Genomic DNA, 26,137 nt, shown 5'->3' on the forward strand with positions numbered 1-26,137 from the left:
TTACTATGATTAATATATAATCATATAATATGATATAAAAATGTTTATTCAAACAACAGTAAGGAATCAATTTTCTCCCATATACTGGAATGTCTGGATTTTTTCTATTCAATGAATAAAATGTAAAAAAAAAAATAAAATAAAAAAATCAACAAAAAAAAACTAAACCAGAACAAAGTAGAACAGAAAATGTTGCACTCAAAGATATTACAGAAAAATTGCAAAAACAGTTATAATCAGCATATACTTCTGGTACTTGCAAGTATAATAGGGTCACTCTGAACACAATTAAATAACGTTGTGTAATGTTGCTGCCACAGTTCCAATATATTATCAATGCCAGAGATGCCATCGACCATACACGGCAAAGAGACCTTAGTTTCCATGGCTCTGACTTCTTTCCAAAACTCAAATGTATTATTACACTGCAGTTTTCTGGCCATTAAGTCAGCTTTCATTGCTTGTTCATTTTTTTTTTTTTTTTGATGTAACGAAGAGCATATTTCTATTTAGCATTGGTGACATTTTTGTGCTCAAAAACTGGCCCAAATCTTGGTCTACCTGCCAATATCCACTCAATGGATATTGCACACAATAGGATACAATTTCCTGTTATGTGAGGGAGCTACGTAATAACTACTGCGATTGTCATAATTTACTGTCAAAGGCAAAGACTGAAAATTAATTTCCATCCCAAAAGGTATATGATCAGTTGTAGATAGCTCATAAACATTTTTTTCATGTCTGTCAGTGAGCCAGTGATCCAACCAAGAGGTTGTGTGCCATGCCTCACTTGCATATGTAAAACTACCAGCAGGTAAATGGACTTTGGATTAACACATTATCCTCACAAAACTGGTTCAAATGACTAGCAAAAATAGACTTCCCATCAGTAATATCTGCATTAAAATCACCAATAACCAACACATTGGAAAACTTGGAGTAGGAGTTCATAAAAGCAAGTCTATTAAAATATTTAGTTTCATTAAGATGACATTCATACAGAGTGTACACATTCAAAATAACACATTCCTTGCCATTGTATGTTAAATGTATTTCGATACACCAGTCCACTTCAAGCCGAATAACAGTGGCGCATGAGTCGAGTCTTTTAGTCCAAGATTTTGGGCCAGAGTTTGGGTTTATACATCTCCGCCACATCATTGCACTCAGCAGTCACTTTAAATGAGGAAAATCTACTGTTAGCTGTAGCTATTTTCTGACACAACACTTCACGGCCAAGCTGTTCTTGAAGATAGTCAGACAATGTCTTTACATCCAGGTCAGGTGAAAATTTGGAGGCCAATCCGATACCGATACTTTTTAATGTTCAAGGTTAATGTATTATCAAACTGATAAATCTGGATACACTTTCATGACCTCCACACTTTTTGAAGACACTTCCTTTGCTTTATTGATTACTTAAAACCTAGGACAGAATTAGAGTTTATATGTAAACAGAAAATACGTTACCATAATAAAAACGTTTGTTCAAACAACAGTAAGAAATCAGTTTTCTCCCATATATTGAATTAAATGAAAGAAAAAAGAATGAATTTCTTTTTGCGTTCGCTCCCTGCGGCATGTAAATAATAACAAGCGCGTCATCAAACTGCGTCATCAAACTGCGCTGCCCCCTGGCATCTCTTGGCAGCTTTTCCCTCACCTGATGACTGTTCCCTTGTTTTGCTTTATCACTTGGGTTCAACAGCAGTTGGCGTTCGTGGAGTTGCACTACCACCATCTGCTGGTTCCAGCGAGTTTATACTATTCCAACCCCTCGAATAAAAAAATTACAAATTAAAAAGAAAGTGGAGATCAGTCATCAGATAAATGTCTATAGTGAGGATCGATCTCACATGATAATCCAGACAATTGTCACAAGATTTTGCTTGAAAACATCCAGAGTAAGCAGAAAGGAGTCTTCTGTATTATATAGCTTAAGTATTTTGAACAGATAAGATGGCTGTCGTGTACAGGGAAGAAGTATTGATAAATACTGGTAGAGGATAGAGAGAGCTTTGGGTTTTCTGTTTTTGTGAGATTTGTGCACAAGTAATCATTTGTTTCTCAGTGTTGCTCCCCGGGGCGGGGGCAGCAGAAAACCTTTGGGGGTATTACAATAATAACGAGGCAGACGAGAACTCAGAATTTGGGTTTTGATGTATGAGGCCACGGTGTCTCTTGATCACAGCCCTGGCCTAAGAGCAAGAACATCTGTGGTTTGAGTTCGATAGAGGCTTGTTGGCCTTTCTGTGTGGAGTTTGCATGGTCCCCTTGTGTGTGTGTGTGGCGGTCCACCACCCTGTGACACGTGTGTGAGGTTAACTTGTGACTTTAAATTGCCTATAAATGTGAGTGTGTTCCTGTTCTTTGTTTTATTTGTCCTCTCTGATTAATTTTTGATCTGTTCAAGTCAGTCCAGCACCAATTGACTCTACTAAATCCAGTCTGCATTGGATGGCGAACATGTGCTTTATTGTGCATTTGGTTGACAGAGGGTCACTTTCAGTCCAGTCTCAAGTGTGCAGCTCTTGTCTTCTGAGAGTTACTGGACTTCCCGTATGCTGAGCTGCAGTACGAAAGAGTCGGGCCCGACAACAAGACCTTCTTGTTGCCATGTTTCCCCCCCCCCCCCCCCCCATGACTGGAGCCCTTCAGCCCTGCGCATAAATTACAGCTCCTAATTTTAGAAAGTGGCAGACAATGCACATTAGGGAGAGTAATTCAGTAAGCGGTATCTGTTTACAGCAACACGTGATTTCCATGATATCGATGCTTTATCCCCATGGAGACTGAAAATATTTCCTGCATGCTCGCATGCAGCCTGATGTTTTTGAGGCAGCTGTGGCTCACTAGTTCAATCGGAGGGGTGCAGGTCCAAAGTGCAAGACCTCCACAGCTCCCTGGAGTGCCCTAATGTGGCTGCCGACCACATTGTGGAAATAGAATGGGTAAATGCAGCAAAAGGAATATTCCCAAGTGAATTAATAAAGTATGATTAGTTTATTAATTACAATTAATACATCGTCAGCAAAAGTCATTTTCTATGCATATGGTCAACAATATCTCTTGTATAGTTTTCACATTGAAGAGTGAGACAGCATTGACAATAAATACATAAACATGTTCTATTACTAAATAAACAGATGCATATCTTTTTTCAAATGTGATCAAAACTGATAATGCAGATTAAATTCTGTCATTCTTCATTTACCTAGCCTATATTCACCCCGTATTGTAAGTATTTCCTCAGCAATTGTCAGGGCACTGTTTGCATGTAATTTCTTGCAGTTACTGTTTAAAAAGTGTTGCATGAATGCAGATAAAATATCATAGGCACGTATAGACTTCTACTTTTGTTGTCAGATTCTTTAAAAATCTCAACAGGCCAGCTGTGATTCACGACACAGCCCAATTTCATCTGAAAGGTGTGCAAGTCATTTTCTTTTTAAATTCATATTTAATAAGACCTCTTGAAGTTTTGAGATTTTAAAGAAGATCCAGTGGTTTGTTTTTTTGTTTAAGTTAGTTCTTGAGTTTGAGAATGATATCAAATATCCCTTTTGGTCAGAATAGAGACTGACGTCTGGTCTGGCCACTGGCGAGCGATCAAGAATGGAGGAGTTTTGATTTACATTGAGTTAAAATATTTTTCATCTTTTGTTTTTTTTGCATTACATTGTGTCTAAAATTACAATTTCAGGAAATATTTTTAGATACATTTAGTAGAGTATTTTTACTGTTTCCAAAAAGGTCAAAATGGGTCGAATCTGACAGGAACGTTATGTGAAAGTCAATTAAAATGAGACGGAGCAGGAGGGGTCAGGGTTGTGTTGGGAGTTGTGCTTCACTCAGGACAGAAGGGGGCAGTGTTGTTCAGGGTGATCCGTCCTCTGGAGGGTTTTGAGTCGTGGCCGGAAGTCCTCCTCTGCGTGCACGTTATCACTTATAACATATGCATTACAAAATTACAAACAACACTAAAAAAAACATCCATCTGTCGGGTTAAAGAGTGAATGATCAGTGCACGGGAATAAACGCAGGTTGCAGACTGACATGTGCGGAGACGCGTCCGCCCCTCCTCTCTTGCAGGCGTTGCAGGGGAGTGTCACAGGGAGTGTCCCGGTCCTCTTCCCCCCCCTGGCCCGGAGAGACACACAGCGGCTCGACGCCTCTCTCTCTGCTCCCCGCGGCTCATCCAGACCCAAACTCCTCCGATCACCTCCGATCTCAGTCCTCCTCTTCCAGGTAGGACCTCTCCTTCAGCCGCACACTGCGTTTTGCTCCGCGTGCGCGCAGATTGCGCAGATTGCGGCATCAGATTACCGCAATCTGTCGTATCAAAACCGTTAGTCTTCACGGATTCTGAGTCTTTCAGACTCAAGCTTTCATAGGCATAAAATGAGAAAAAGAAACTATTTATTTTGATGTTATAAGTGCAGGTCAGGAGCGCTTCCCATATTTGGGCATCTTAAACTACCAGCAGAACAGCAGCGCAAATGTCCCGTTAACCGTTTAAACTCAGTGTTTATTCACATTATACCATACAAAACTTACTTTTATTACTACAGATAATTGAAAACCTGGACTATTTTACTTAAAAAGCCAAGTTATTAGATTGCGCATTGTCTGCCTCAGCATCTTTGGTGCGTGGATGAGGAAGTGGGAAGTGGGAAATGTCCCACTTCCAAGTGAAAATTGAGCTGTCGAACTCGAAACTTTCCATCGAAAAACATTTGTTTTTTGCACCACCACAGTTCAGTCGATGTGACAGCAGTCAAAACATTTACACGAGAAAGTTTGCAATTCAAATGTATTACAATTAAAAGAAAAAAAAAAAATCTAGATTTTTTTTATAAAAACTTCCAACTTGGAAGGTGGGGAGTTTCAAAGAGCTTGGGAAAAGATGTGTCGTTACCATACATACACAATGCAAAAACAACAACAAAAACATGTCAAAGTTAAAGTGAACATAGGCGGACCTCATTAGCCTTGCTCACATCGTTCCCACTGTCTACTGGGAAAAAAAAGTCACCTGAATGCTGTGAAACTGGGAGCTTTCCACTTGGAGAATGTGAAGTTTCAGAGACCTGAGAGAAGCTACTGTGAGATCACTCAGAATGACTGCATTTGTGCAGCGACTTCATAATGAGAGAAACAAACAAATATGCAGAGGTGACAAGTTTTAAATGTGTTTAAATGGCTTGTTGGTTGTTTGGTGTTGTCATGTGAACATTCCCAGCTGGGGAATAGCCACATGAATGCACCATGAAACCTTTAGGTTGCCATAGAAACACTCAAACAGGGAAACTGTTTTGAGGAGGTTCGTCACAACATCCTGTGTATGGCCGTTTGCTTCAGCAGTGTGGCGAATGTGTCAGAAGCGTGCCAGTGTGAGATATAGATAGACCCGTGTTGGCCAATCAGCGAGGGATGTATCAGATCCCTCATTGTAGGGATTATGGGATGCCTGAATTCTCCAGCTGCACTTCAGCCCTCTTCAAGCCACAAGCAGCTGTGCGTCTGCGTTCCGGGGAGGGGATAAACGGTGGGGTGTGTTTGCATATCAGCAAATTCTGCATATTTAGAATGAGAACTCCACCTACCAGACCCTTCTTTAGGTATTTGTGCACCATTTAGCCTCTCAGCTATAAGTTCTGCATTCATACAAAAAGAAAGAAAAGATTTGGCATCCAAAAACTAATACAATACAGTTGTGGGGAGGAGTTTGGGACTGGGGGGGGGGTTGTGCCAAGCAAAAGTACAATAAAACCAGGTCTTAAACTAAAGCCTGACTCACTTACCTAAAAACAGTGCTTAAATCAAAAGTGAATACAGTGGTGGCACCAGCCCCGAAAAAACCCCCTCGTGCTTTTAGACAAAGGAATACCTCCTTGAACGAAGAAAGTTACATGGCACCAAAACTCAATCCTACGAACCATTTTGGGTAAATTGTCCGAGAGCTCGGCGCTCCAGACGAACACAGCAGGCCACAAGCCAATGAAGAGAAGCTCTCCCTTCCCTGCAGGGGAGGTCTTTTTATAAGGAGGATTACTGGCTGTGATTGGCCAGTTCGTAAGAGACGACAGGAGCCCACAGGTGCAGGCGATTAAGCTGATCACACCTGAGAGCAGGCAGAGGAGGAGGGAGAGAAAATAAACCCGCCCGTGAAGCGAGCTGAACTATACGACAATGCAGCATGGAACGACATGACGACGGCACTCAGAGCCATTTGAAAATGCAACTTTTTGAAAATGGCTCCCCGAGGTGGAGCTGAGTCTGACTCTGTCGCCGTGGAAACCGTGAGAAAATGCAACTTTTCTGAAAGTGCTCCGTGAACCAGTTGTTTTACATATGCACGAGGAGATGGACAACAACAACGGTGGTCTCCAGAGTGTCATGACTCCTTGTCCACGTTCTCCTGGGACGTGGTGGTTTTATAGTTGACATTCATTCATCATCTTTACCCTTTCTGCCATATTCGTGTAAACCTGGTTCTTTTTCGTCAACCAGCTCACCTGGGACAACAGGTTTAGAAATACAAAATGGTACCAAATCTGAATCTGTTGGTGAACATACAGAATATAAGACCCCAGAACAGTAGTTTCGTCACACTAAGAGACACGTGCGGAGTCCATGGGAAACTAATGATACAAATGAGGCGCAACAATTACAGAAAGTGGAAGTCAAGGTGGGAAGTTGTGCAAAAATGTCCACAAGTGACTTTGATCTGTACTCATCTTGCGTGACAGTGTTTCCAATATGGAGTTGCCAAACAATTATGTGCAATATTGACGTCTTTAAATGACCAAATCAGTGTTTCCTGTCTTTGGTTGCCCAAAACATCCACCCGTCGAACCTCCCCCAGATCGATTTCCCCAGTATTATAGACGACGACACGCCAACACGCTGGACAGTCGCTGTATGGCGGCATCGCCACACAAAGCCGCTTGTCAGGCGATGTATATAGACTCCATGTTCAAGCTGTAATAAGACGAGTCATGCTGTCATTGTCTTGCGAGGGGTTTTCTCGAGCAGATTTTCAGCAGCTGACTGCAGGCCGGGAAATGTCTCCTCGATAACATTTCGTGAAACGACAGAGACCTACTTATCAATTATGGGGATATGACTTTGATCTAATATGATGATAATTCTTAAATTATCGCCAAACACTAAAAGCATCTCTGATCGGTACCGGATGCTTGTGTTCTAGACTTATACTGCAGAAGTGAGGTAGCTATTGTGTAAAAGCATTAAAAGCAACCAGTTTTACAGTGTTTTTTCTGAGATGAGCAAGATTCTTCCTCTTTCAAGCGCTGAGATTTCCCAAAATACATATGGAAGCAAGTGAAATGAAAAACCACACCCGTATTAGTCTAAATTATTGACTTTACTCTTGTAAAGTGGAGTTTTTTGTTTCCGCTTATTTCACTTCAACATACTTAACGTTTCCTCAGTTGTAAAATGGCCTCATACCTCTCACTCAGGCGGCCTTCTCGTCATCTCATATCCAGGATATTGCAGCGCTTTAGCCTCTCTGGAGACTTACTTCCACATCCTAATTACAGAACGTTTTTAATCCATTAAGTATTTCCTGGTTTTATATGATGGCTGATTTGAGAACTGGAGCCGCTTCCTGCAGAACTTTACACTGCAGACGGTTGGCGTAATAACCCTCTCATAGCTTTTAATAACCATCCCGATACCAGGGCCCTTATTTACAGAGTCATAAACATCTATTTCGTCTCCCTTTGTGTTGCGTTGTGTCAACAGATGAGAGGGAAGCCGGCCGGCTGATAGAGAGCCACAGTGTTATCTGAAGAGTCAGAGCTGAGCAACGGGGCAACAAGACGGGCCCTGGAGGGGTTGACAGTGGAATGCTAGGAGAAAATGAGTCATCAGAAGCCCCCCCCCTTTTTTTTTTTTCCCGAGACAGGGATCTTTCTCTCGCTCACATTGGAGTTGGTGTTATCGAGAAATCAGATTACACAGGTTGTGGTTCGGAGCGTCGCACCAGCAGGCAAATCACAAGGCCCGAAGTGACGGCGTCACATGAGGCCACGCAGCAAGTGCGGCGTGTTTGCACTGGGGCCTCAGAGGAAACACAAAAGGGAGGTCGGTGTGGGGGGAAAAAAAAAAAAAAAAAAAAATGGGGGATGGGACGGAATAGCTCAGGTTGGACCACCACACTGGTTTGGAGGAGAAAGGGGGGGAGCTGAACGCTGGGTACAAACTCACACAGAGTGCCTACCCTGCTCTGCTTTACCCAGCATGCCCTCTGAGGACTCGCTGGCCAACACGTCATGTGACCTGTTCTATTTCAGCTCGCGTCGCCACGAAAACCCTCCTGAGTCACTTGGTCCAAGGAAGTCTCAGAAGTTAATCTTTTAGTCAGCTGCTTCCCGTCTCCCAACATTGTGTTTGCAGGAACAACCACACTTATTGTGCCCTTAACCTTTCTTCCCCCTCGATTTATTTATTTATTTATCCTCTATATGTTTGTCAAAGCTGTTGCAGGTTTTAATGCCGTCTTTGATTCTTCAAAGGTGGCTCAGATGCGGCGTATTCCTTGTGATGTGTGCTTTAATAAGTCACAGACGGTATCTAACGGTGGGATAAGAACCAGCTCTGATGTTCCCAGACAGACAGAACTCCGTCTGACGGCGAAGATTGCCCGTTAGAGTCGCGTTTATTCTTTAGAGTCGCGTTCATTCTAGTGCCATGGAGACGTTGATCTCATGATGCCAAGTTGCACAAAAAGTGACGTTTTCCTTGTGGGAAGGTCAATGAACTTTTTGTGTGATTGAGCCAATTTTTGTTCTGGACTTTTAATAGAAAAGTTGAATCGCAGACAGCCAGGGAACGAGATATTATTGAGCCTCTGTAATGGAAAACGAATTAGATTCAAACTTGCAGTGAAACTTTCTCTGCGCCGCTGCAGTTGCGCAAGAGAAAAATGCAAGATTGAGAGCAGTGGATTTTGTTTTTACCCTGGAGCAAAAGGCTCCAACCTCAGTGTCTTGGTTTTCAAATTGCTCATTAAGATGCTTTTGAGATATTTATACAATTTGTCTTTGTGAATCAACATTTAAAGTTGAAAACGATGATGCACGGAAAGATTCAGTTCGGTGTGACCGTGCTGTGAACTCGTAAGATTGTTAAAAATTGCACAACGTGTCGCGGGTATTTGGTAAAACCTGAGCATTAGATTAAAAACCTTCCACCATCTGAATGAGATGACCCACTCGCCGCAGGTCCGGCGGTGCAGTTTCATTATTTCCAAGCCCCTGGACACGATTGCCCACTATTTCCTCGCAGGGAAAAACCAAATGAATAGATTGTTACGCAACATGACAAAAAATGAGTAGACACGCTGCGATTATTCGCCTACGCGTTGGATAAACTCTTCAGTCTGCAGCTTTCCAATTTGACTTTACCAGCAGAAAGTCCGGGCCTAATGCTGATTCGTAATGGAATCGCCCCGCAGCCCCGCTCGCTCGTCACCCTCGGTGAGCGAGTTCGGGCGACTCCCAAGACAATTCTGTTTTAACTGCGGCCGGGCCTGTCCTCATCTGAAGTCGGGCTATAAATTGTGAGAGGTCTTTATACTCTGACCTGGAGACAAACTGGGACTCGTGTTTATTTATTTATTTATTTATTTATTTTTTAAAGTTAGGAATTTGCCAGTCACGTCACGGAACGCTGGAAAACGTCCACGTCTGTCGAAAGTTATTCACCACTTTTTCCGCAGCGTTTAGAAAATACTGTCCGTAAACCTAAGAGGAGAGCAGGAGCCCCGTATACAGCTGTGGGTCGAAGTTTGTGGTACGCTGAGCCGCCTCCCTCCTCGTGGATGAGGATGGGATTCCTGCCATGTTTGTGGGCTAAGCCGGCTGCCCGGAGGAATTGGCTCCTCTTGCTTCAATGTGGACGGGCCAGTCATGCAGAGGGAACGGCAGCAGGTCCAAGAAGCATTCCTGAGGAAAACTGGACTCTTGAGTTCCTTCTGAAGCACAGAAACCTCCATTTAAACTCGTTGTGTTACTTCTAAATTGGACTTTTTTTTCCTTTTCTTTTTTTTTAGTCGACATAAAACATTCGGCTCCTTTTGTAATTTCAGATCATTGCTTCACTTTAAAATGTTTACAACGCTGTGTGCAGTGTTTATACCCCATCTAGTAATGAATATGCTTCGGGGGAGTCGGTGTGGGTTGGAGTCTGCTTGTAAATTGTTTTGTAGGTTTGATGACGGCGTTGCTTCATCGTACAATCTGACTTGGTTTGACTAATAAACTGCTGCCAGAAGTGGAAGAGGAATTTAAATATTTCTCCTCAAGCAGTTATTTTAACTTTGGAAACAGATTTGCGATACGTTTGGTAATAAACGGACTCAAAATAAGGGGAATGTAATTGTACACACAAAGCAATGTTTTGAGCTTTTCAAATACTAGAAAAAGTAGCAGAACTGAGTGATTTTAGATGGAGGTGTATTCTCACTTGTGGCCACAGAGGGCGCTATTGCCACTGTACAGCCAAAGTTTCATATACATATGACTTTTTTTTATCTCAAGCTGTACACATACATTAACTCAGAAGTTTTGTTGAAGAAATGTACTTTCTGTTTCTTGTTCACACAAGCATTTTGAAGTGAAAATGGAAAACCTTTGTTATGTTTGGGCCCGTTTATACGACGTCACTGAAAACGCGACTTTTTGAAAACAGGTCCCAAGGTGGAACTTTTTGAAAATGCGGTCACTATGCGCACCACTGCTGTAGTACATCAGGGTTTTTTTTCTGCACATCAGGAAGTAGGTGGACAATAGCAACAATGGCGGCATCCACAGTGTCATGACTCATGACGTGATTTGAGAATCACCCGGAATTTCTGGGTAAACAGACAATGTTTTCAAAATGCTGCTGTGTAAACGCCAAACTTTTTTGAAATGAAAGCACTTAAATGATGCATTTTCACTTGAAATGTCATGTAATCAAGGCCTGAGGATGGTATCATTTTGATGCACTTTTATTAAATAAGCAAGAGTGAAAAGTGAAATATAACTAATGCTGACCACATGTTCAAAACCTCCACATACTGGATTTTATTGCTAGGTTTCAAAACTTTTTTATTAATTTTAAATGGACTCAATAAGCGGTACGATGCAGTTTCAACACAGAGTAAAACAAGAAACTCATTCGAATAACTCCTCCTTCGTTACTCTATCCTTTAAAATAAACATCCCCCACATGTAACAACGCAGACAGCTGATCACCTTCTAGCTGCGACTGCAGTCTAGATTATGTAAGAAGCTTCCAGACAGATCTGAACAGGAAGCTCAGCTGCAGTCTTAATAATCTCAGGCAGCCACACACACACGCTGCCGAGAGGCCAGCGGATCGCCAGCGCAGCACAAACACCTACTTCAAACGCTTGAGTAGGCGCCATCAGTCTCATGTGCTATCATACAACTCGAGTGTGTGTGTGTGTGTGTGTGTGTGTGTGTGTGTGTGTGTGTGTGTGTGTGTGTGCGCGCGTGCGTGTATGCGTGTGTGTGTGTGCGCGTATGAGAACAGTAATATGGTTTGTTTTACGAGAATATTTTTTATTCCCACTTTCATTCTACTGTTTTAAGGCTCTTTAATTGAGCAGCTTTAATTTGCTTGGATATTGACATAAATAAATGATTTCAGATCACGCTGAATTTTTTCAAATTTTTTTTTTATGTAGAAATAAAGCTCCTCTGAAAATGTGTTTAAGCTACTAAACCACTTAAAACCGAGCAATTTGAAGGGAAGGCGGAGGGAATTGGCTGATCTGTGCGTTATTGTCTGAACTTTTTGTCCTTCATCTCACAATTCTATGAAAACTATCAAAAGGTCCATGATAAGATACGTTTTGGTGGAGGTGTGACAAAACAACACAAAATGATCATTACAATGCAAGTACTAAACAATTATTTTGTCATTTCAGAGATAAAACTCTAAAAAATAATACTACTTTGTACCACAAGATGGTGTTGTGAGTAACTTATGTAGTAACATATGAGTGAAGACAAAAAGGGTAAAGACTTGTTAATTTAACCCTGTGGTGAAAAATGATATAAAATGAGATGACATGGTTTGACAGGCATTTGACGGTAACTGTAACACACACACACACACACACACACACACACACACACACACACACACACACACACACACACACACACACACACACACACACATACACACACACACATATTGATTTTCTTGTAGACAACCTTTTTTTTGGCTTTTTTTAATTAAAAACTCTTTCAGGCATCTTTTAAGACTCCATGTGTTATTTCATTTAATTGTATATGTTTTGTCTTCTGCAAGGCACTTTTAGTTCCACTTTCTTTGCCAAAATGTGCCCAAAATACGGTTGAATTGATTTGGATTTACATCTTTAAAGTGTATAAAGGTTTAAGAAGTAGTTTAACATTTTGCGTTGGTTCTTAGGAGGTTCAAATGTTTGTTTTTGTACGTGTAGTTATGATAAAATGAGGAACCAAGACTTGAAAGTTATAAAGTATTTATTTACACGGAGGTTCGTCTCATACAGTTATGATTAACTGAGTCATAGCTGCCAGGACTTCCTGTTGCTGCTGCCTGAGAGGAAACACCCGAACATCAGTGCCCCAGTGACTCACCCTGGTTGTGCACTAATGTCTAACTACAGCCCTAAACTTTATCTTTGTCTCCATGGCGACAGCTGGGCCTCAAGGGGAGTGGCTTTGCCTTTTCCTCCGCCAGCGTCTCACAGACACAGTGGCTGGCAGAGCAGCAGTAAGCAGTGTGATTTCCCCCCCCGCAGGAAGGATGGCCAGCCACCCAGAGTTCGAACGGGCCGGACAGAAGGCGGGCCTGCAGGTGTGGAGGGTGGAGAACTTCGACCTGGTGCCCGTCCCCGAGAACCTCTACGGGGGCTTTTACACCGGGGACGCCTACCTGATCCTGAACACCATCAAGCAGCGCTCAGGCAACCTGCAGTATGACCTGCACTTCTGGCTGGGTGAGTGCAGGAGGACGGACACACTCACTCTTTAAAATGTTTTTTTTTTTATGATCAACAATAAATGCAATTCAAATTCAAATACATACGTTTCAGTGGACGTTCCCCGTTTCCATAAACCACGACCTCGGTTTTTCAGTGGAACGATCTCATCTGAGCAGACGAGGCTCGGCTTGTGGAAAGTTTATCGCTATTATTTAGGATGTCTTTACGGCTCCATTTACAGGCAGTTTTGTTGTTCGGCATATTGGTGAGATTTACAGATTCTGTTGCTCGATATAAACGCTGGCGTCATATTCTGAAATAAAAGCATTTGTCCGGGAACGAGTAATAGAGCAGCATGAAAAGTTTGTGAACAAAAGAAAGTCACAGTATTTTCCAAACTACTCCTTCGCTATATTTTTATTCCCAAAATAACTCCCTTGAAGACACATTAAGCCCCACAAATCTCACTCCAATTGGTCACTTGTGGTTGAATGCACAGCTTCCATGTTGTTTCCAAACATTGACAGATATTATTTCCTGCTTTTTTAAGGATCCTTCTGCAAAAAACAAAACAAAAACATAACTCCAAATGTATCCTAGGTTGTTATACAAGTCTGTAACTGTCACGTCTGTCATGGCATATATTCAATTTTACAATAGTTTACAGACCTTTTCCAAACTCAAAGGATTCTTAATAGTATTTTTTTTTTAACCAAACATCGGAAATTCACTGTTAATACTTTGTAAATATAAAAAAAAAATACTATCAGTGTCTAAAAAGAAATTGAATTTCACCATGTGTTTCTGAACATAATGTTGCATGAATAAATTATGATTGACATATGAATAAACTCTTAATATGTTTACAGGAATTAAAAAAAAAAAAAAGAAAAAAGAAATTGATCTGGTTTTAAAGTTTGAGGCTGAAATCTCCACTTCTTTAATCCTCCACACATTCTTCGGGTTTTTCTGATCTTTACTCCACATGGATGGATGGATGTTGATGACGTATCATCGTTGTGGAAAAAATCTTCACGTAAATCACAGAAATGTTCATATTAGTAGGAGGCCTCATTGAAAATAAGTATTGGCTGTCAATACAGGTCTGAAAATCGGGTCACTTCTGTTATTTTCGATTGATTTGCTTTGCTTTTCGTTGGTCTGATTGATCGTGGAAACACGACTTCCCAATAAGAGAGTCTGATGTAACGCCGCCCACGCTTGTGCCGAACCGCTCTGTGACGTCGGGAATAGAATAATGCCACATGTATTAACGCATGTGCTCTATCCGGAAGCCCCCCCCCCCCCCCCCTCGCTGATCGATTCAGTGACTCTCTGAAATCGTCACTGGGACATTGGGTCAGACGGGCGCTGCGTCTCCCCGGGGCCGGGTACAGTACGAGCGCTGAGATGAAATAAGGTGCAGGATTAACATGGACTTCATCCGCTGCTCCTCCATCACAGGGGATTCATGCACGCAGGACGAGAGCGGCTCCGCGGCCATCTTCACGGTCCAGATGGACGACTTCCTGGGGGGGAAACCCATCCAGTACCGCGAGGTGCAGGGATACGAGTCCAAGACCTTCCTGGGATACTTCAAGTCTGGGATCAAGTACATGGTGAGGAGATGTCCTGCAGTCTGCAGTTTTTCTTAAAAGTGATACAGCTTTATGGCCAGTGGGGGGCAGTAGTGAGCTTTCAGCGTGCACTCAGTCAAAGTTAAGCTTCTGCGACGAAAAGATTTTAGCCCTCGCCGTGTTTATCCTTCAATTAAAATGCGGATAGCCGAAAAACTTGAATGAGTCAAAACACCACCTTGTGGTACGGAGTAGTATTGCAGTACTAGCTGGTTATTATCATATACAAAAGATTAGAGAACCAAAACAAAAAAGGTTCTTTTTCATGTAATTTAATTCAAACAGTGAAACTCTGATCTACTATCAACTCAATTACAAAAACATATTTCAAGGTATTTAAAAAGAAAAGATTATTGACCTCATAAGTTATGAAAATCAAAAATAAAGTATATTAACATGCAAGCACAGTTGTCACGTAAACAGACACCCAAAATGCAATGAGCAGTTTTGTGTTTTCACTTGAAATCGTTGTATGAATTCACTTGAGCAAGTTAACTTTTCGACAAAACAAAAAGAAAGAAATGCAAGCCAGCAAGTGACTGTAAATATTTGATTCACTTGTATTATTTCGTTTTGTAACTAGCACGTCCTTTAAATGGACTGAATGAATCTAATTTTATTTATTAAATTTTTTTTTGGTAGAGATCAGAATGTCTTTCCCTTTAATTCTCAATAATGAAAATGTGACTGTGATTCGTGATTCATGTGACAAAAAATGAAAAACAAGACAGACAAGACCAACACGATCAGAATTGCTATATTACAAATATTAACTCAGACAGTGATCGAATTTCCCCTGAGTTCAATTCAAAAGTCCAAATAATTACCCTCATTGACTTTATTCTACCTTCCAGAAAGGAGGCGTGGCCTCCGGGTTCAAGCACGTGGTCACCAACGAGGTGGTGGTGCAGCGGGTGCTCCAGGTCAAAGGTCGGCGTGCCGTCAGGGCGACCGAGGTGCCGGTCAGCTGGGACAGCTTCAACCAGGGCGACTGCTTCATCCTGGACCTGGGAGACGTGAGGCACACCGGCCGGATTGCAAATCCCATGAACGTCCTCGGATTTGTCTGAGACGCGATGCGAAAGTACAGAAGAAACTAACGGTTTGTGCTGTTCTCGGCGTCCCCCCCTGCAGGAGATCTTCCAGTGGTGCGGCTCCCAGAGCAACCGCTTCGAGAAGCTGAAGGCCACGCAGGTCGCCAAAGGAATCCGCGACAACGAGCGCAACGGGAGGGCGCGGGTTTACGTCTGCGACGAGGGCATGGAGAAGGAGAAGATGATGGAGGTGGGAGGGCCGGCCGGTGACGACGAATGGAGTGATGTCTCTTTTACTTTGGTGAAAACGTCCTCCCGTCTGTGCTCAGGTGTTGGGAGCGAAACCGGACCTGCCTGCGGGAGCGTCAGACGACATCAAAGCGGACGTTTCAAACCGGAAGAGAGCCAAGCTGTACAAGGTGAGGCGCCGGAGGAGGAGCAGGAGATCACATGATGACGTCCTGACGCTGATAAATCCTCCATCGTTCAATTAGAACGGCAGTGGAAAAGTAAATTTTTGCATTGACATGGGGCCGCCATGGTCAGATGTTCATTCTCAAAATATATTCATATATTCATCCTCAAAAATTCAACCTGTGCAAAAGACAGAGTTTGTATTTACAGAGAATATTCGAGGAGTCGTCATTATACTTTTAAAACGTCATCAAGATTCACATATTGAAGAGTTATGTATACAGATTTCCTGACGCCATTCACAAAGAGGGGACGGTGGTTTCCCTTGTCTCAGCCTCATGTCTCATCTTCCTGTGCTCGTCTCCCGTCGTGAAGGTGTCCAACGCCAGCGGCGACATGACCATCGCTCTGGTGGCAGCGGAGAACCCGTTCGCCCAGAGCGCCCTGGAGTCCGGAGACTGCTTCATCCTCGACCACGGAACGGACGGAAAGATCTTCGTCTGGAAAGGCAAGAGTCTCGTCAAAGACCTCAGACAATCGGCGGACATCACGTTTTGTGGATTTCATACTTGGGTGCTCGGTATCTTAAACAGCCGTTTTTTTTCCCCCCTCCTCAGGCAAAGACGCCAACATGGACGAGCGAAAGGAGGCGATGAAAGCAGCGGACCAGTTCATCAAGAAGATGGGCTACCCCAAACACACCCAGGTCCAGATCCTGCCCGAGATGGGCGAGACGCCGCTCTTCAAGCAGTTCTTCAAGAACTGGCGGGACAGGGACCAGACGGTGGGCCTGGGCGTGGCGTACATCGCCAACAGCATCGCCAAGATCGAGAAGGTCGCCTTCGACGCCGCCGTCCTGCACGAGTCGGCGGCCATGGCAGCCCAGCACGGCATGGTGGACGACGGCACCGGAGAGAAACAGGTGGGGGGAAGCGGCCAAAGTGGAAGATTCTGACCGCGAGGAAACTCTCGTTACGACTTAAAAAAAAAAATAAAAAAATGTTTCTTTTAAATAGATCTGGCGTATCGAGGGAGCCGACAAGGTGGCGGTGGATCCATCCACGCACGGACAGTTCTATGGAGGAGACAGCTACATCATCCTGTACAACTACCAACATGGCGGACGGCGGGGACACATCATCTACATGTGGTAGGAACACATCAAAAGCAGTTGTTCTGAATTCTGTGGAAAGTGTGGAAAGTGTCTTTCTTTTGTTATTGGCATAAAGACAGCTGGTCGACACCACCTAGGGCTATGAAAAATAACTACATGTTCAAAAACGATTCAATATCAATTCAAGAAAACTCTATAAAATGCAATAGAATCGGCTGGTTTCTCATGTTCTCACTCTTATAATGATGAATAAGGGTTTATGTTTATGGAGATTTTAAAGCCAAAATACAACTTCTCGAGGTTAAACGTTAACGCTGAGATGAAAATAATCATACTATATTAAAAGTAATAATAATTAAGCTGGGTTGTTTTAGCATGAAAATATGATTACACTGAGAATCTGCAGCGCGACATCAAGTGGCGACGGTCACTAATTTCCTCATTTCGACTCGCAAATGACCATTCTTGACTTTTTGTAGTGCGATAGTGTCTCGTACTAGAAAGAAGAGGACACGGTACATCACAGTGTCTGATTTGGAGGTTCAGAGAGAAATATAACGAAGCGCAGGTTGAAGAGTTCAGTGCATTTTTTTAATAATTTTTTTCCAATTGCTGCATCTGATAATCACGCCATAAAAAAATCAATACGTTCCCATTTCAGAGAGAAGTTTATACTTCATCAAATATACATTGTGCATCATGAGAGATTAGATATCAAAGTGGGCTGGTAGAGTCTCCTGCAACGTTAAAATTCTTGTTACAAGTTGAAGCATCAATGATTAAAACGCAAAAATAAGGCGTCCAGTCTTTAGAAGTTCCCTTTAAATACTTTCAACCTGGAGGGAAAAAAAATTTAATAAAAGTCAAGCATTAATTCAATTGTATAAGAGCTTTAAGATGGATAAATAATCGACCGGCAACAAAGCTTGCAAATCAAAAACAAAGATAATCAAATAAGATAATAATGAACGAGAGAGTTTGGGGAAGACGGATGAGGGAGAGACACAAAGCCGTGTTTTTCCCAATGGAGCACGTGTCTCGTGGGTTTGAAAGCAGACGAATCCATTTGTTTCCCAGGCAGGGGATGGACTCCAGTCAGGATGAGATCGGGGCCTGTGCAGTCCTCGGAGCACAGCTGGACGAGGAGCTGGGCGGAGGTCCAGTGCAGGTATGACTCCTCCCCCCCCCCCCCCTCTATGTGTTGGTCTACATCTGTTTTCATGAGCTTACAATCATTTTCAGATTAATTTTGCCTCTGCTGCTCAGTCAGTCACTTCCTGTCTGATCTTTACATCCTTTAACTCTTCTTGTCCTCCTTCTCCGCCTCCTCCTCTTACTGCTGCTTGCTCCTCCCTGGTTTCTGGCCTTTTCTGTCATTTCAGGTTGTTGGTGCTCCTATAACCACTCAGGTATCTCCTCCTCCTCCTCCTCCTCCTCCTCCTCCTCCTCCTCCTCCTCCTCCTCAGAGGCACATTACCAACTTTATTCACTTCTCAATGAAGCAAAGCTGCAATAATTAAGATTTCTGCAAAATTCACAAATCTGAAAATAATCATCAAACGTGAGCAAACCGTGTGGTTCAGTTGCTTGTAATACCCCCTTTTCACCACAAGATGGTAGCAGGGATTACTCTCAGGGTGTAGTGGTTCTCTGTTCAACAAGTGAAAAAGGAGAAGCAGGGAAACCGAAGACCAGGATAGAGCAACAGAAATTCTTCACCGCTCTGGATGTAGAAGTTCACCGGTTTAAGAAGTTTTAACAACACTCTGGCTTGAAGTAAAGAGAAGTAAAGACACGGTTACTGCACTGGTGCAGTAGTCCGAGATTCTCTGTTTTACCCTAAATCTCTCATGTCACTTTTGTTCCCGGATGCACGATTGACTCAATGCACCACCCTGTGGTTAGAATGTGGTATTACAATGCTGCAACATGAAGGTAAAGCGCAATAACTAGGAACCAGTATGTATCAAACAGCCTTTTGGGATTTGATCCTTCGACGTCAGCGTCTCCATTCAAGGTGAAACAGGTGGAACTCATGTGGTTCTTCATCTCTATTCTATAATGACCTGTGAGACAATTTCAAAAAAAAAAATATTTTAAATATCACTTTCAACAGTCATTTAACCACATTGCACTTCATTTAACTGTAAAAACTCAGTTAATAGCAGTATTAAATTAAGACTTTTATGAAATTAGTAGCCATAACTTTGGTATATAATTGTAGTAGAATGTCTTAACTGTTAGTTTATCCTAGTTTTTAACCACTTAATGTTATTTTCTACGTTTGAAACTAGAATTATGGGGGGAAATGCAGGTTTATTTGCATATCACACACAACTTCTATCAACAGGCGCAAACAAAGATATATTCTCATACATATTGAAGACAAAAATACATGTATTTTTATTTTATGATCCTCAGGAGACGTCCTTCATGTCACCATTGTCTTTATCTGATAAACAAACAACACACCTGTTTATATGTGGTGTCCATCAGTTTACAGCCTCAGTGTTTGTTTGTACTGTAAATTATATTCAAATCAATATAAAATCAGAAAATAAAGCAGGAATATATCTATCTATATCATTTCAATCCTTATACACACAATCATGCGTAGAAACTGTTTCAATGATTAAATAGCTCATAAAACTACTTTTTAATTCATTTTAAACACTTTGGCATCATCTGAATATTTTAGAACAATTTTGTGTTGTATTTGTGATTTATGATTTTTTGAAAAGATGTTCTGATGCCATTACTGTGCTCAGCTTTTAGCTCCACACAGACAAAGATCTGTGGAGTTGTAAACTTGAAAATGTACACTTGTAATGAATATTTAAGTGGGATAATGATTCAAACTGATATCAGACTATCTGAGTTGAATACAAACAGGACATTCCAGTGTGGACGCTGATAAGACGCTTCCTTCTTCTCCTCCACCAGCACATAAATAACTGATCTTCAAACTCCCGAACAACAATCTGACGACAGTAATGCTTGTTGTCAATGCACAGAGTCGGAAAACCGCCATGATGAACGCTAGACAGTGAAGGTTGAGTTAATGTGTCTCTGTCATCGCGGCAGTCTTTGCTTTCTTCTCCACGTTGCATGTTCATCTGTGTGCAGTGGCATGTCTTTGAATCCTTCCATTCATGCAGAGATGTCAGATGTTTCCATGTTTTCTGCTGTAAGTTTGGTGTAATTCAGCCTTGGGGGGGGGGGGGGGGGGGGGGGGGGGTAAAAAAAAAAAGAAGAAATCTCCCAAACATTCCCAGATCTACAGAAACTGCGAGTCACATATCAACTACAAGCTTCACATATCAAATATTTGATCCAGCGTGTGTTAAACATCCTATAACGCACAGATCGGCTGCCTGCGACGTGATTCATCAGTAAATATTTACTCCGCTTCCTCGAGCGGTTTCAGGATTAGTGTGACTGAATCAGGAGAACAAATGCCTGTAGCACATAATCGCACCTGGAAATATGTCTTAAAAGCTGCACGTCAGGTGACTCCCGTCATCTTTTTCGACCCTGGCCTTCACTTTGTGCCTCAGAGTGTCACAGATGTCACCCGGCTCGGCTCCACGTCGCCATCGTGTGGCGGCAGCAGAGTCTGCATCTCTCTCTGGGGCTCTGCACTGGAGTGGTTCACAGCATGAGGTGTGAGTGTAAGCCCCGCCCACTTACCTGCGGTGACCGTGGTGCTGCTTGTGTGCCAGGTGAGGGTGGTGCAGGGGAAGGAGCCGGCCCACCTCATGAGTCTGTTCGGAGGCCAGCCCATGGTGGTGTACAAGGGGGGCACGTCCAGGGAGGGGGGGCAGTCGGCGCCCGACGAGACGCGACTCTTCCAGGTGCGGTCCAACTCTGCGGGACACACCAGAGCCGTGGAGGTAAGACCACTTTCCAACTCTACTTCTCTGGATTTAATGAAGCTTTGGAATGAAGCGGCGTCTCACAAAACTGCTTTACTGGAATCAAACCATTACGTCTGCAACCTGCAGTGAAACAGCTAAAACAGTCAGGATAGGTGGAATCACTAAAATCAAATAAATTAATTACAAATATAATATTGCAGACTGAAAAACTGTCAGTCTGCAATGAAGGAAAGACAAAGTGAAGAAACAAAATCAGATAAAATAATTGAAAAAGGAAAAATTGAAGAAAAAAGGAAAAGACAGGGACAAAATAAATAAGGGAATAAAAAGGAAAAAATAAGATAAGAAAAACAAGGAAAAGGGGGAAAGGAAAGAAAAGAAAAAAGGAAAAGACGGTATGTAAAAAAAAAGAAGAAAATTAAATAGCAAGAGAAAAGAAAAAGGGAGAATAAAGAAAATAAATTCAAGTCGAGCAAAAACTGATGTGAAAAGTCAGCGGCATCACATGTTTTTCCACAAGTTTTCAACTTTTAATTTAGGAAAACGTCTTTCCTAAGAGGTCATCCACCCTCCTGTGAGCCTGTGGTCGCTCCATAATGTCCCGTGGAGCTCGTCTGTCAGAGAAGCCTTTTTAAAATGTTGTATTTACAAATCACAAATTAACACATGTTAAATCACTGTCTTGTTTTCTACACCTCACCTCTAGATTTGCTTCAGTTAAATATTGATTTCAGTCTAACTTGAAGTTTTTTTTTTTTTTAACCAAACACCAAAAGCACATTTTTATCTCGCCGTCGCATCACGATGATAATAAATCCCGGTCTTTGTGACATTTGCAAACCTCACCTCACCTGTTCTCCCGCAGCTGGACGCGGCGGCGTCCAACCTGAACTCCAACGACGCCTTCGTCCTGGTGACCCCCGGCGGCGCCTTCCAGTGGGTGGGCGTCGGTGCCAGCGACCCGGAGAAGCAGGGCGCTCAGCAGCTGTGCGACATCCTGGGGGTGTCGGCCTCCGCCGTGTCGGAGGGAGGGGAGAGCGGTGAGGACACGCATCTGTATGGGGCGGCGGTCCGGCGCCTGCTAAAGCTAAACAGCTAAAGCGCTCACGCTCGTCTATATTTAAAGGGCAGCGGGTTGCGTCACTCCTTCAGATGTTTTCAGCCGAAGAAACTCACGACCAACAATTTCTCATTAAAACAAAACAAAAAAAAAAAAAAACTCCACCTCGGGCTAAAATCACAGCGCGGTCAATTTTTTATAAACGCTCGGCCTCGTCTGACTGCTGCCAAAGACAAAATTCACCATTTCGGCCTAAGCTTTTCCATTCGATACGCTTGACGTTTGATCAGGGATGAAATAACAAAAATACACTGATCTGCGCTTTGCCTGAGCTTTACGGCCTCATTATCTCAGCCTCATCTCGCCATTCTCTGCGTCGTTTGACACAAAGCCAACACTGGTTTTAGGTGTTTGCAGTAAACTCTTGTTATCGAAACTAAAAAAATTCCCTCGTTCTTTTCAGTAAGACAATCTTAATCATACTACACCCGCCCCCCCCCCCGCCCCCCACATTTTTTTAAGCAGTCTAAAAGGCTAAAACGTGACCCGCATCACAGGTTTAATACTTAAAAAGATACTTTTCCACTTGTCATTGAGGACAATATCTTTGCTCCAGAGCTCATTCTCCCCTCGTATGAGACTCATATGTTCTACGTGTCAATGGGTGTTTTATTCCTCCATACGGCTCCCGGTTGCCTGGGAATAGTAACCTGAAGCGTGTCTGTCGGGATTCACAGACGACTTCTGGGAGGCCCTGGGAGGAAAGGCACAGTATCGTACCTCCACCCGCCTCAAGGACAAGATGGACGCTCATCCACCCCGCCTCTTCGCCTGCTCCAACAAGACTGGAAACTTCATCGTAAGTCTTCCTCGGGAACGAGTCTCTCTCTCGCTGGTGACTCCGGCTGAATCACGGGCTGAATGTTTGCTCCTCTCAGATTGAGGAGGTGCCTGGAGAGATGACTCAGGAGGACCTGGCCACCGATGACGTGATGATCCTGGACACCTGGGAGCAGGTAAACACAACGCCGCCGGGACGGAACGGCAACTCACGATCCGTGTGGAGGAGAAAACAAGTCTGAATACACCGACCTTCTCTTTCTAGGTGTTTGTCTGGATTGGAAATGAGGCCCAGGAGGAAGAAAAGACCGAAGCCATGACATCCGGTAAAGAAACGACACAATCGCGTTATATTTAAACGTAAAAACTCACCAGCTCTCATTTCAACTTCTTTGTAAATCGAAAGACAACCATGTGAATTTCTTCTCCTAAATGACCCGTAGGTGTACGTACTTGTGAGGACAATATATTTTGAGATTGTTGTAGCGTTAACGCCATGTCAGCTTGTTGGCCAGTCGCTGGTTAAAGTGGCTTAGTTGATGGGTTGGATGGTTAAAGAGGATGGGATGGCTAAAGAGGGTTGGATGGCTAAAGAGGGTTGGATGGCTAAAGAGGGTTGGATGGCTAAAGAGGGTGGGATGGCTAAAGAGGGTTTGATGGCTAAAGAGGATGGGATGGCTAAAGAGGGTGGGATGGCTAAAGAGGATGGGATGGCTAAAGAGGGTGGGATGGCTAAAGAGGGTGGGATGGCTAAAGAGGGTGGGATGGCTAAAGAGGGTTTGATGGCTAAAGAGGGTGGGATGGCTAAAGAGGGTGGGATGGCTAAAGAGGGTTTGATGGCTAAAGAGGATGGGATGGCTAAAGAGGGTTGGATGGCTAAAGAGGGTGGGATGGCTAAAGAGGGTGGGATGGCTAAAGAGGGTGGGATGGCTAAAGAGAGTGGGATGGCTAAAGAGGGTTTGATGGCTAAAGAGGGTGGGATGGCGGGATGGCTAAAGAGGGTGGGATGGCTAAAGAGGGTGGGATGGCTAAGGAGGGTGGGATGGCTAAAGAGGATGGGATGGCTAAAGAGGGTTGGATGGCTAAAGAGGGTGGGATGGCTAAGGAGGGTGGGATGGCTAAAGAGGGTGGGATGGTTAAAGAGGGTGGGATGGCTAAAGAGGGGTCACTACTCAGGGACACCAGTGTAATATCCGTCCGGGCTGAACCCACCATGACTCCCGAGTTACACGAAGCACTATCAAACATGGATGGATAGTTGGATTATTTAATCTGTAGAACGAGAGAAACCCAGTCAGTGTTGACTTCTCATTTCACAAAGAGGGAACATCAATATAAAATCCCCACGTCAAGAACGATGGTCTACCAAAGAGACCGTCTGAAAAAGCGACACGTGTTCTGTCGTGCTTGCCATTCTCACGTCTCTCATTCCCTCCTCCTCCTCCTCCTCCTCCTCCTCCTCCTCCTCAGCGGTCCGTTACATCGAGACGGACCCGGCCAACAGAGACTCCAGGACGCCCATCGTGAAACTCAAGCAGGGCTTCGAGCCGCCCACGTTCTCCGGCTGGTTCCTGGGCTGGGACAACGACTACTGGAGCAGCGACCCTCTGGAGCGCGCCATGGCCGAGCTGGCCATGTGAGAGCTGCCCCCCCCCCTCTCTGCCACGCTGCTGCACTGAGCTCCAGACTTTTCCTTCTTTAAGCATGTTTTCTTTTTTTTAAATTTGACTAATTTCAATCCACTCGTGTCTCACATGCTCCAGCGGTGCCTTTACACTCGTTGTGAAACCAGGAGAAACAGCCGGGCTTCCAGCAGATAAACGGGCTCTGTTGGGTTCTTTGCACTATATAGTATATATATATATATGTGCTGCTGTGACTCTTATTCAACACTTTCTCATTTATAGTTTTGACAATAAAACACTGCGACGGGCAGAACGTACAGCGACAGTTTAGAGTTCAGCGTGTTACAATATTAGAAACCTCACTGCCACGAAAACAGAGCTTATAAAAAGCAATACAACAATGCCTTAATATCATTTCCTCTAGTTTACAGTAAGCCTGCTCTTTTTTTTCTTCTTTTTTTTTTTAAAGGTACTGTTCCAGTTCTAGATGTGTTGTTAGTAACTTTCGCTTAGATGTCACTTGTATTTATTTTTTAAAAAGATAATTTCACAGATCCACGCCCGGAAAGCTCGACTTCTGCCGCTCTGTCGAACTTTTAGTGTGGGAGCTGTCGCTTTGCTGCTTTAAAAAAAAAAAAAAACAGTTACATCTTCTCTGGCACTTTCTGAAGGTTTCCCCTCGGTATCAATTCAATAAAAACCAAACCTGTCAAGACTTTTCTGTCTCTGCTTTTACAGACACTTAACTCAATAGATGAAAACTCAAAATGGCACATGGTGCCCAAGTTATACGTCTTATAGTGCAGCAGGAGAAATCGGGGGTGGGGAGGGGAGTGTCTTTTCCCAAACAGGATATTTGTGAGAAGAAATCCTGTTAAAAAGAACAAACTACATTGAAACATTTAATATTTTAATGAAACACTCAAGTTGTCTGAGGTGTAATGTCGATCAATTGAAATCACAATTTGAAATCCAAGTGATTGATTACATCTAAAAAATATATAGCATTTTTCCTTTTATCAGCTGGATCTAAACGGCCCGTCATAACAGTAATATAAATAATACAAGATTAATGTTGCCGTGTAACAGTCGTGTAAACATGGCCTTATAATGAATAAACATGGCTAATGTTGAAAATCAACATCAACAGCATGTGTGGCTTTTAACCATGAACTGTGACCCGGTTACGATAGAGTTCACCTCAACATCTGAGGCCTATTTGAAAAATATATCGATGACCATTAATATTTCAAGGGAAGACGTGTGAGAAATGACCATGAAAGCGTCATAATAACCATTATGTTTGTAAAGGGGGTCGGCGACCTGCAGCTTTGGAGCCACATGAGGCTCTTTTGCACCTCTAGTGGCTCCCAGAGGAAATGCAATTCACATTAATGTTGCTATTAAGGTAGAACAGCTAAAACAGCCTAAATTGCAACCAAAGAAATGACCTGAAAATGCTAAAGAAGCTAAAATGGGAACAAATACTTAATAAGGCAGCTGTATTCATAATA

The 26,137-nt window shown here is 43.1% G+C and overlaps 1 protein-coding gene across 2 annotated transcripts; it reads left to right on the plus strand.

The window, feature by feature from the left end:
- The first annotated feature begins 4,125 nt into the window (after positions 1-4,125).
- Positions 4,126-25,338, plus strand: gsna (gelsolin a). 2 transcript variants are annotated; one of them, XM_080510661.1, is made up of 17 exons: positions 4,126-4,251; positions 12,839-13,036; positions 14,486-14,640; positions 15,513-15,674; positions 15,793-15,942; positions 16,022-16,111; positions 16,482-16,620; positions 16,730-17,028; positions 17,123-17,256; positions 18,298-18,388; positions 18,603-18,629; positions 20,943-21,113; positions 21,964-22,138; positions 22,896-23,017; positions 23,097-23,174; positions 23,264-23,324; positions 24,469-25,338. In XM_080510661.1, the coding sequence occupies exons 2-17, from the start codon at positions 12,844-12,846 to the stop codon at positions 24,636-24,638; spliced, it is 2,217 nt and encodes a 738-aa protein (XP_080366787.1). In that variant the 5' UTR covers positions 4,126-4,251; positions 12,839-12,843; the 3' UTR covers positions 24,639-25,338. The 2 variants fall into 2 exon arrangements, with proteins under 2 accessions (XP_080366787.1, XP_080366788.1); XM_080510662.1 differs by lacking the exon at positions 18,603-18,629.
- Positions 25,339-26,137: the final 799 nt, after the last annotated feature.

This window comes from Blennius ocellaris (assembly GCF_963422515.1).
Source record: "Blennius ocellaris genome assembly, chromosome: 15".
In the NCBI taxonomy this organism is placed as follows: Eukaryota; Metazoa; Chordata; class Actinopteri; order Blenniiformes; family Blenniidae; genus Blennius; species Blennius ocellaris.

Coding starts and splice junctions, on each gene's coding strand:
- gsna (XM_080510661.1), top strand. CDS start 12,844: ATGGCCAGCCACCCAGAGTTCGAACGGGCCGGACAGAAGGCGGGCCTG. Junction 15,943..16,021: donor AGAAGGAGAAGATGATGGAG/GTGGGAGGGCCG, acceptor GTCTGTGCTCAG/GTGTTGGGAGCGAAACCGGA. Junction 23,175..23,263: donor TCCTGGACACCTGGGAGCAG/GTAAACACAACG, acceptor TTCTCTTTCTAG/GTGTTTGTCTGGATTGGAAA.